This window comes from Palaemon carinicauda, chromosome 24, assembly GCF_036898095.1.
Source record: "Palaemon carinicauda isolate YSFRI2023 chromosome 24, ASM3689809v2, whole genome shotgun sequence".
Taxonomy (NCBI): Eukaryota; Metazoa; Arthropoda; class Malacostraca; order Decapoda; family Palaemonidae; genus Palaemon; species Palaemon carinicauda.
The window spans coordinates 70,360,660-70,373,100 of NC_090748.1; the positions used below are offsets into that span (position 1 = coordinate 70,360,660).

The 12,441-nt window shown below is 40.2% G+C and overlaps 1 protein-coding gene across 1 annotated transcript in view; it reads left to right on the top strand.

The window, feature by feature from the left end:
- The window catches only part of LOC137618147 (serine/threonine-protein kinase SIK3 homolog), a 267,259-nt gene that overhangs the window by 78,631 nt on the left and 176,187 nt on the right, over positions 1–12,441 (top strand). Inside the window, exon 3 of the mRNA XM_068348177.1 lies at positions 10,708–10,869. Coding sequence (XP_068204278.1) covers positions 10,708–10,869 — 162 coding nt within the window. The remainder of the gene's footprint in view (positions 1–10,707; positions 10,870–12,441) is intronic.

Genomic DNA, 12,441 nt, shown 5'->3' on the forward strand with positions numbered 1-12,441 from the left:
CACCATTCGTGAGGCAAAGGAATTATGATAATATCCTTAACGATGACCCTTCTCCTCTGTGCCTAGGCCCGGCAGTTTCAGCTCTAGCCCATGGCTTGAACTCAGAAAAGCTGGCATCTCAGTCAGTGGTATTCACACCCACTGATACCTCAAACATAGAGAGGATGGCAAAGGCTACACTTCAAGCCTCCTCCTGATGGACCACTGATTGGGATGGTGGTGTTTTTACCATCACCAAAAACTTGGCTGACCCCTAGAAGCTGAAAGTTGAACATTGCCCTTACTGGCACAAGGGCGGTGGAATTTTTAGCTTATAACGCAGTTACCCAGTGGGCTAACTGGATCCTGATGAGATGTGACTCTGTCATCTCTAAGTTTTAGAGACTGGTGTTGAGGCAGGAGATAATTTTTCTCTATAATTCCAGTGTAAGATTAGCATCCGTGTTCCCTCCTGAGGACGTCAAGGCAATGACTGAAAAGTGAAGGAATACGAGGTAAGACTCCCCCCTGCACAGAGATGTTATATCTTTGCCTTCCTTGTCGGCACCTGCTGGGCCTAAGGCTTCTCCAGCACCAAGACAAGGCCGAAGGCTATCAAGTTTGGCCAAAGGCAATACCAGCCCAAGAAAGGTATTCCCCCAAAGGTAAGGGAGACCTGGTGGACGTGGTTGATATCCCTGCTAGGGAAGGCCCCCTTCCCACAGTACAGTACTTCCAGTGGCAGGCATGCCAGAGACAAAGGTGGCCTTGATGGCAATGCCACAGGACTGAACCCCGGACAGTTGGTGTCCTCCAAAGGGTTATGTTGTCCCATTTACCACCTCTCCTCTTCTCCTAATTCATCTCCCAATGAGATCATAGTCCTTTGTTGCGGGATCAGCGAAGGACCATGTTAGGGAAAGGTGATCTCCAAGAGGTCCTAAACAGGTCTCCAGGCTTTTACCATTGTAGAAAGGACATCTGGAGGCTGGCGTCCAGTCATCGACCTCTCGGCTCTTATTGAGTTTGCCCAACAGACTCCATTCAAGATGGAGACTGTAGCCATTGTCAGGCTGTCCGGAAGACCAAAAGACCTGAAACCGGAAGGATGCCTACTTCCAGATCCCGGCCCATCCATATTCAAGAAAATACCTCCAGTTCGTATTGCACAACAAACTATACCAATTCAAGGTGCTATACTTTGGCTTGTCAACAGTCCCCTATGTTCACACAAGTTTTCACTTTAGTCTCAGCCCGGGATCATTTCAATGTCATTCTTCTTCTTCATTATCTACTGTAGATGACTGGCTGATCCTGGCAAACTCGGTGGAGACCTTTCTCCTCCATCGAGACAAACTTCTCCAGTTTTGCCTCGATCTAGGGATTGTGGTAAACAGGAAAGGTCTAACTTAGAACCAAATCAGGACATGGTATTCCTGGGGATGAGGATGAATATCATTCAAGCAAAAATCTTCCCTTTGTATGACAGAATCACAATATTCAAAGAAGTGTTCCAAACATTCCTTCAGTGAGACTCACTACCACCCTACCTGTGGGAGCAACTATCAGGTTACCTGGCTTTGTTTGAGAGCATGGTGCCAAATAGTCGTCTTTGTATGCACTCACTTCAAAGGCAATTGAAGATCTTTTGGTTTCAGGGCAGGGGCCACCCTGAAATGTTTATTCCTGTGGGGACAGAGCAGAAGGAAGACGCTGAGTTGTCATAGACCTTTCTGCTCCTCGGATTTGATGCTTTTCACTGATGCATCAAAAGATGGATGGAGGGTTCACCTGATACATCACATGTCCCTGGGACTGTGTTTTGGGACTGTATAAGTCTACTGGAGTTGAAAGCAATGTTTCTGTCTTTTTTACATTTCCAATGACTTGTGTCAGGTCACTCAGTAGTGTTGATGAGCAATAATATGGCCTTGGTGTACTTAACCCTGGATAGGTACGCTCCTCGGACACCCCTTTAAGGGTATACTCGGACGCGAACGACCCCGACGCCAAAAAAAATTCTTGAAAAATCAGTTTTTGCAGTAACCTCCTTTTTTCTTTTGCCAAAAAAAAACTTCAATGAATGCTTAAAACAACTGTAAAGATAAATACTACTCATCTGCAGAAAAACTATTTATTATAAATATTTTAAAAAATTAAGTAGAAAAAAAAAAGACCTGACATAAAAATTCATAAAAAAAAAGTTTATACATATATACACAAATCCTTTTAGGAATTGATTCTTGAATGTTTAGGACACATCTTGATGTATTTTGGATGAAGTCAGACCCATGGAGGTGAAGATCTGAAATGAGAAAAAAAGAGTAACTTTTTTGGGCCAAAAAAATTTGTCCAAATTTCATGAATTTTTTTGGGTACCCAAATGAAATAGGAAGTGGCTAATTTTTTTAGGGAATAAACATATGTTATCCTAAAATAGAAATATGTAAAAAAATCTTCATTATTTTGTAAATTACATTTATATCAGGGGCCATATCTAAAGGTAATTTTTTGAGTACTTAGAAATTTCGTAAAAAAATACATATATTTAATATATAATATGATATTTATGCAGGTAAAAATATACCAAAATATCACAAATTCTATAGGGAACAAGAATATATATAGATAGGGCAGCTTACGCTTCGTATATGTCCACAAAATGGCCGCCAACCACACTGACTCAGACTCCCTAATCTGCCACTTGAAATGTAGGAAGGGTATGTCAATTTCAAGGTGTTATTTACTAATCTAATTATTATTGGATATGCATAAAAATTGTATGGTGGGTTGCTGGATAATTGTCGATTATTTTACGACTATAAAATTGAAATTCTGACCCAAAAATATTTTTTTGAAGGGAAATAAAATCGAAAAAAAAAAAAAATGTAAAACAATATAATATTTTAGCTAAAAAAATTTGATGATATTCAATCAAAAAAAAAGTAAACAAAATTTTCCGACAAATAAACATCTAGAGGAATCATTACTCTGTGATAGTTCCTTAGTACGTAGTAATTTTGAAAGAATTGGGAAAAAACGAAAAAATGGCAATCACCGGAAAATCGAACACATACCTATATATACGCCATATCTGGCTAAAAAAAAGATAGGCATGGTTAGCCAGATCATCTAGAAACACTTTCCAACACTATAAAAATATAAGTTTTGCGACACTACTTGCCAATTCCTTACGGTAACATGACTAAGCGAAAAAATGCAAAACAAATAAAAAGGGGCACTCGCGGAAAAATGGCTAACATTCTAATATACGGCATTTCAGAAAAAAAAAATTCAGCCACGTGCTAGGCAAACCATCAAGGCACATTTTCCGACAAATAAACATCTAAATGAATCATTACTCTGTGATAGTTCCTTAGTACGTAGTAATTTTGAAAGAAATGGGAAAAAACAAAAAAATGGCAATCACAGGAAAATCGAACACATACCTATATATACGCCATATCTGGCTAAAAAAAAAAAAGATAGGCATGGGTAGCCAGATCATCTAGAAACACTTTCCAACACTATATAATTATAAGTTTTGCGACACTACTTGCCAATTCCTTACGGTAACATGACTAAGCAAAAAAATGCAAAACAAATAAAAAGGGGCACTCGTGGAAAAATGGCCATTCTAATATACGGCATTTCAGAAAAAAAAAAATTTCAGCCACGTGCTAGGCAAACCATCAAGGCACATTTTCCGACAAATAAACATATAAATGAATCATTACTCTGTGATAGTTCCTTAGTACGTAGTAATTTTGAAAGAAATGGGAAAAAACAAAAAAATGGCAATCACAGGAAAATCAAACACATACTTATATATACGCCATATCTGGCTAAAAAAAAAAATAGGCATGGGTAGCCAGATCATCTAGAAACATTTTCCAACACTATAAAAATATAAGTTTTGCGACACTACTTGCCAATTCCTTACGGTAACATGACTAAGCAAAAAAATGCAAAACAAATAAAAAGGGGCACTCGCGGAAAAATGCCCAACATTCTAATATACGGCATCTCAGATAAAAAAAAAAGACATGCACGTGTTAGCCCAACCATCAAGGCACACTTTCTAACACATAAACATGAAAAAAAAATCAATAATATACGGCAATTCCTTACTACGTAGTAAATTTTTACAAATATTGAAAAAAAACAGAAATTGGCAACCGCAGTTAAATACCCAATATACCAATAACTACGTCGTATCTGACAAAAACAAAATCACGCATGGGTGACATGCACGTGTTAGCCCAACCATCAAGGCACACTTTCTAACACATAAACATGAAAAAAAAATCAATAATATACGGCAATTCCTTACTACGTAGTAAATTTTTACAAATATTGAAAAAAAACAGAAATTGGCAACCGCAGTTAAATACCCAATATACCAATAACTACGTCGTATCTGACAAAAACAAAATCACGCATGGGTAGCCAGATCATCTAGACACACTTTCCAACACTAAAAAAGCAAAAGTTTTACGACACTATTTCGCAATATCTTACGGAAAAATGACTTGGCAAAAAAATGAAAAAAAATGAAAAAGGGGTACTCGCGGTAAAATGCCCGACATTCTAATATACGGCATCTCAGATAAAAAAAAAAGACATGCACGTGTTAGCCCAACCATCAAGGCACACTTTCTAACACATAAACATGAAAAAAAAATGAATAATATACGGCAATTCCTTACTACGTAGTAATTTTTACAAATATTGAAAAAAAAACAGAAATTGTTACCGCAGTTAAATACCCAATATACCAATAACTACGTCGTATCTGACAAAAACAAAGTCATGCATGGGTAGCCAGATCATCTAGACACACTTTCCAACACTAAACAAGCAAAAGTTTTACGACACTATTTGGCAATATCTTACGGAAAAATGACTTGGCAAAAAAATGAAAAAAAATGAAAAAGGGGCACTCGCGGTAAAATGGTCCTCGTGGTGATGAACGACATTTTAACTAAAAAAAAAATCATGCACATGGTAGCCAAACAATCCACCAAGACTTTCCACAACTGATAACCTATACAAGTTACACCATTCTACGACAATTTCATAATACATAATAACTTTGATAATTATGCAAACTACCTTAGAAGGGTAAACTCGGTCGCGCTCGACCCCGACGCGTCTCAGAAATCGGGGAAGGAGTACAGCTACAGCAATGCACATCTGGACACTACTAGAGCGTGTAGGGGAGACACCTCCTGCAGGTCGATCACCCACAAATTCAGTCACGGGGGTGAGTCACGTGAGAAAAACCTGTTTTTTTTTTACGCTCGGGGTCGCGAACGACCCATCGTACCTATCCAGGGTTAAACAAACAAGAAGGTCCCATTTCATACTAACTTTGTCAACTAGCTGTAAAAATTATGCATTGGACAGAGGACAATGCGATCTCCCTGTCAACCCAGTTTATACCAGGCAAAAAGAACATCTTTGCAGACAATATCAGCTGGAAGACTCGGGTAGTTGGACCTGAATAGTCTTTTTGATTCCTTGGATAGTGAACAAAGTAATGACTTTGTGGGGTTTGCCAGCCATGGACCTGTTTGTGATGTCCTTAAACTGGAAATTTCTGTTATACTGCTTGCTAGTTCCAGACTCAGAGGCTGCATTGCTTTTCAACACCCATGGAACAACTTGAAAAGTCAATAGGCTCAGATTTGGAACCATCCTATCAATGAATGATAGCTCTGCTTTGGCCGCAGGCAGAATGGTACCCGGACCTTCTTCTGTAGGCGGAGGTTCCAAGGAAGTTACCTCCCCTTCCTGACCTGTTGCATCAACCACACACATTCAGATCTACCACAGATCAGTCACATCCTAAGACTTCGCTCCTGGAGGTTATCCAGCATCTCCTCACTCAGTGTGTGTTTTTGCAATTAGTGGCGAAACAGATCTGGATTCCTCAGGTCATCATTCTCAGTTTATCAGGCAAAGTGGGCGATCTTTTGTCGGTGTCGTGGAAGGGGTGTCTCTTGCTGAGCCAATATCCCTTTAATCGCCGAATTTTTACTTTACCTCTTGGAGAAAAAACTCTGCTCAGTGTCAGCCGTAGAAGGCTATCGCACAATCTGAGTCAGGTCTTAGACTGAAAGGAATCTATATTCCCCTTTTGCGAGAGTTGTTAATGCTCCTATGAAAATTTGAGCAAGCCTGCCCCTAATTGGAAGTTAGGCCGCCTCATTGGAACGTTATGGAAGGCCTGTGTTCCCTTAAAGCACCCCCATAGGAAACGCTGAGTCATGCCTTTGACCGAGACTTGACCCTTAATACTGTTTTTTCCTTGCCCTGGCCTTAGCTAAGAGAGTCAGTGAGCTGCATGGTCATTCTTATGATATTGCCCATGAAAGGGGAGGGGCAGGTTTTCTTCAACTTTGTTACCAAATTTGTTGCCAAGACTCAAAATCCGGTGGTCTCAGGTCCCAGGTTTACATCCTTTCAGATTTTGAGGTTTGGGGAAGTAACTATTGATCCTAATCAGCTGCTTTTGCTTTTTGTTAGAACGCCATGGAAAACACACAAGTGGATAGGAAATATCCTTGCTGTTCGGGTAGGGTAAAGATAAAAAAGAACACAATCCTTTCTTGGATTTGGTTGGTCATTGACTGTGCCATTTATCCTTTTCCCTCTCAATAAGGAAGGGCACGACCTATAGCTCGTGATGTCGGGCATAAGCATGTCCCTTGCCCCTGCCCTTGAGAAAGAATCTTTCTGTGACACAGGTATTACAGGTGGGCGTATGGAGATGCCAAACCACCTTTACAGCCCACTACCTGCAATATATAACACACAGGTCCCTACTGCGGTTATGGATTCAGACTGGGATGAATGAAAAAAATGAGTGGCTTCTTTTCTTTTCTCTCATCTTCCCCTCTCTTGAGGCACAGAACCTCTTTTCCCTGTCAGCTGGATCTCGATTAAAGTACAGGTAAGCCCTATGTAGCTGTCAAGCTAATATATTCAGTGATATGCTTGGTCAAGTCCCCATTTTCCTTACGAGGGGGATATGGGGTGTGAGTTAAACAACAGTGTGTATATTCACAAACCTATTGCTTATACTTTTCTAGGTAGTGCCATGTTAGTATTCTATTCTCATTTTGCACCTTTGTATGGGCTGTTGACCCGCTGGCATCATCATGCCGCTGTCTAATGGGGTGTCAGCATTCTCATCTCATGCATTACCATGCTCAGATGCAAATATCCCAGGTATTAAAGTTCCAGCTAATTGGAAAGAGAACTTATACCCATCATAGGGTGAATGTTCTATGTAAAGAAGAGGGTTTGTGTTCGTGTTGAAACAAATGACAAATTTTAAGTAATTTGTATTTTCCTAACTATACAAACCTGAGTTCTTTACACAAATCTTACCCACGATCACCTACTGCCAGAAGTCTCATCTGCAATAAAGTGGGGTTGTGAGTGGGGGATGGGCAAGTGCTTCCTCCGCTACCTGCTCGTAACAATGGTACCGGTTGTTGACATCTCGTTAAGAGGTTTTATATCTGTGTTCCAGCTTGGGCCAGTCTTTATTTTCAATGTAAAGAACTCAAGTTTGTATAATATAGAAAATGCAAATTACAACACTTTCAAACTTGTCCTTTTTATTGGTATAAGTCAAGGAATTTATCAGTTAACGGACAAGTACTGTAGAAGACAAACTTCTAGTTTTTGCTTCTCTTCTTCCTCTTTTTCAATGATGTCTTTTCTGTAACTTCTAGGGAAAGGATATGAGGTAGTTGTAGAAGATCGTGAAGTCTGATCGATAGGAGTTGTGTACTCGTGACTCCTACTGTTTTTTCCCTAGCGGGAGACTGTGCACATCTCTTGTACAAAGCTAGGGTCTCATATTCCTGGGTGAGTCAAAGGGTGCCACCTTTTTGGCTCCTTTCCTGAATGATCATCTCTCTCTCTCCTGAAGGACATAAAAGGAGAAGAGCACACCCGAAGTCTTCCAGATGGTTCTGCTGGTCTTTATAACCCACTCCTCTTATAAGAAAGATGACCAGGACCCAGGGACCAACTTTCTTCCCCTTTACTCCTTTCGGGATGAAGATGTCAAGTATTGTATGGTTTTCTATCACAAAGAAGACTTCATAGTGAACTTGAAGGAGACTTGCATCTGGATACCCATCCTTCAGGCCTACAGGAAGTACCTGCTGTTTGTCCTCAGGCCTTTAGTTACCAGTTTAGACTTGGAACTTGAAACTCTACTACTACTTAGTGTTTATGCTCACATTCTCTGTTGTCTACTTAAACAAGATTCGCCCCTTAGTCTTCTCGATAAGTGATTGCCTGTCTCACCCCAGAAAGCAATGCTTTCCTTTGACTTCAATTTGAGTCATGTTGAATTGATAAGCACAGTCTCATGGCTGAGCAAAAGATAGAGGACCAGAGTACTGTATGCTGTTAGTACATGGAACGATCGTATCTACAAACACAGGTACAAACTTCCAGTACGTTGGCGGCAACATCTTTTGAGCCTTCTCTCGCCTTTAAAGAACTAGTGATACTTGGGCTCCTACACTAGCAATCACTTCAGGGTTGTTGGAAGCATCTCTTGTCAGTAGCCAACAACTTCCCTACCCCCAGTTTTAGGGAAGCATAACCACAGGATGATCAAGTCCAGTTGCTGATTGACCACATCCCCTCCAAGGGACTACTACTCAACTCCCAACTTCCAGGGATCATGTAGTTCACATTTGTATCCAAAGAAGTGGAAATACACTTAAGGAATTGCAATACCTTAGGGGAGTGGTCGACCTATTTGAAGTCCAAGCAAAGGTTTAGCTTGGTGTCTTCCTGACAGAGTTTGGTAGGATACCCAGCAACATTAAAGAAGGACAACTCGACCATTGTGACTTTTATCTACAAGTGAAGGGATATTGTTTCACAGACCCTTCGTGATTAGACCAGCATGTTTACATCTGGACACCCGACAGTGTGATCGCAAGGCCCATTCCAAATAAGGGGAATGTACTAGTGGGCATGTTCAGTCACCAAGGGTACAGAGTAGGACCATAGGGGTCCCCACTTTGGAGCATGGCGGAAAGGCTTCTTGCTCTTTGGGAATCATCATCAAAAGACCTGTAACCCTCCCAGTTAATCCAGAACATCCAGTATATTGTAATGCTCTCCAGTTCCAGGAATGTCGGCAGCATTCAAGACGCCTTCCAATATACTGGTTTCCTCTGGATGCCTTAGCCTTTCTGCCCATTTACCTCATTGACTGATTCTCTACACTTCAGTTTACTGGATTTGTAGATGCCCTCTTTGAGGTACTGGTAGAACTACCCATCTTCTGCTTTGGCATCGAAGAAGAATTATTTCTCTGCTCTGGTCATCTCTGCCGTAATTTGCACAACTTCAAAGTCAAGTCCTCTGTCTCTTCTTTACAAGTGGGTATCAGGATGACTTACTCCTCTGTCCTGTGAATACAAGAAGATGGTGCTACTGAATGAGGTTAGATAATCTTGTGTAGCACCAGAGAAACTTCCCATACTGAAAGGACAAATAAGATAAAAAAGAGCATTGTTTTTTCTTACTTGTGCACCATCAGACATGCTGATCTAACGAGAGGTATAAGGAACATCCTGGTTCTACCTCTATAAGTCAGGGATATTGGATCTGCCCCAACCTTGAGGAAGAGCCTTTGCTGCCCTCTACCTATGGGAGTTTACCCGTAGGTCCCAGGATAATTCTATCCATGTTTCTGAGGTAGGTACTCAAGTTGTGTTGCAAACTAGTTCCCTTACGGGACAAAAAACATCTCATCCAAGTCGGCGGATATGTTCTAAACCTAGGAGAGTTAGCATTTCTGGTCTTTCTCCGGTTCTCTCTTCCCCTCCTTGGGGTGCAGCAGCTATTCCTATATATGCCGGACCAGACACTAAATGCGGGTAAACTTCACAACCGAGTAATTTTCCTTACAGACAAAGTTGGTATCGAAGTATCTCCTTCATTCTTACAGATGAGGGGGATAATGGAAGTAATGTTTGCATACCCATCTCTCATGATGAGCATACATTCTAACTATATATCGTTTCAGATATAGGTTCTTCTGTGACTACCAACTAGTCTCCTGATAGAGACCTATTCTAACACCTGCAGTATCTTCTTGTTCGGGTAGTTAGGAGGTTTGACGGAATCATCATATTTGTTCCTCCTTAGGACTGAAGTGCATTGGCGCATTTCCAGGGTTAGGTTAGTAACGAGCCAGTTTAGTTAAAGGGACTAATTCCATTCAAAGGATACCGCCCAAAACTGTTATTTAAGTTACCCTGCCTGCTTCAACCAACCTGCAAATCCTAGGTTAAGGTCAAAGTGAGGGTTGTTCCACCTGTTGTGTGGGTGGGGCCTAGCCTCCACCTGACACGCAACTAATGTTTTTTTTTTTGTTAAAATTTTAATCGGCTGTTATAGCAATGCTGAAGTTATATTTCTATTAAACGGCCCAGTTTTATGTAGATAGGAAAAATACAAATTACGTAGAAGGTTTTTTTTATTTTTTACGGTTTATATATGGTACATTGGGAACTTTATTATAGGTAAGAATTTGTTGAATGATTGTTAAAGTTATTGATGCTGTAACTTAAACTCCCTTCTAAGTTCTTGTAAAGACTTACTTTATTAAATTATAAGTATTGTACTTTGAAACTTATTTTTGGCATCTTTAATCATCTTATACTCTCTTGTTTTCAGATTTTGTTGTAAGTCATGGAAAGATGAAGGAAGGGGAAGCACGACATAAATTCCTACAGATTGTTGCTGCTCTAAGATACTGCCACAAACGACACGTTGTGCATCGAGACTTGAAAGCAGAGAATTTGCTTTTAGATAAAGATCAAAACATTAAGATAGCAGGTGTGTAAGCAGAATTTTATTATAGTAAACTTCTGATGTTCTAAGATTGTGGATATTCATTTTGAGTTATGGGAAAGGAAACAATGTTGATTTAAGCAATGAAATTATTTTAAGGTTGATTCAGTCAAATTTTTATGGTTTACAAGTTCCATTAACTTTAAGTACGTAAGCAGAGTTTGTTCTGACACTAGACAAACCCTTTCGCTCTCTATAGGTGGATGTAATTTCAGTAAAACTGGAAACTATTCATAAGACTTAGCGTTTTAGCAAAGTTCAACTACCCATCGCTAGTTAGTGGGTGGCCCCACCACAAGTTAGTGGCGGCTATTTAGGCGTAGTACCAGCTACTCTGCTCACATACACCTGCGCTGTATTGCCATTTTTGCTTTCGGCTCAGGACTGTCCTTGTATTGAGTGTTGGTAGTGGCCATCCTTCCAGTGAGGAGGTTTGAAAGGTGGCGGAAGAGGAAGTATTAAGGGGAATCATCTCCTTCGGGAATTTCCTTGAAGGCAAAGAAACCCTGACTTCCTTCTCTGTCGGTTTGATCCCTCCACTCCGAATCTGCTCGCTCATTCTCTTCCGGCTGGAGGTAATGCACTGATAGAGCTCTTGCTACTCATGGACAATGCTTAGATGAAGACTTTGTCACTTTCCTTAGCGAAACAACGTCGTCCACCACTGGGGAAGTGGGTATCGTTGCTGCTTGTGCTAATTCCTGCCTTTTTTGGGGCTTTCAGGTCTCCTCGCTAAGGAATGCATTTTCTTTTCCAAGAGTACAGCCAGACCCCATTCTTCACGAGGGTTAGATAACAAAAACAGGTGCAAATTCTTACTGGAATAACTCCTAACCTAACAACTTACTGCTAATTGCCTATGCTCGGATAATTAATTTTTGTTTTTACTTGGTTTCTGTTACAGTATAATTGTTCCTGTCTTGTAATACTGTATAATACTTGATGATACTGTAGTGAATAATACTGTAATATTACACTATCACTACAGTAAAGCTTAAGGGGACCTTCCACTTTGCTGGATCATATAGCAACTTGAAAAAATTGAAAATCAAGTTATTGTTTCTACATATGCAGAAACATGTCGTACATGCTCTCCATAAATTTCGGCCAATTATTTTTACAAATGATGATAAAGCGGTCTTTAAATGATGATGTCATCCTAACTGCGTCGTCTGCATGACTGAGTTTGACAGGATCATCTTTGCGTGTTTATTTTTGCATGTATACAGTGAGTTTTTCAATTATATTATAAATCTTGTACATCTGGCAGAGATGGAAGATATATGGAGGGGATAGAAACTACAAGAAGACAAACATTGGAGCCAGTGGCTCCAAAAATGTCTTGAGAGGTATGTCGCACGTCCGTTTGTCTGCTTGTTGTTTGTGTGTTCGTTGTTTGTACAATATCCTTGGGAACTTTATAGTAATGACGAAGTTACCTACGGTCAAAGAAAGAACAAGAAGTAAATTCTAAAACTCTAGCAACAATGTGAGGGAGTTGGCAACTCTTGACACCCTTCCACTAAGTTTATTAGTACACTTAGGGTTTAAATACCT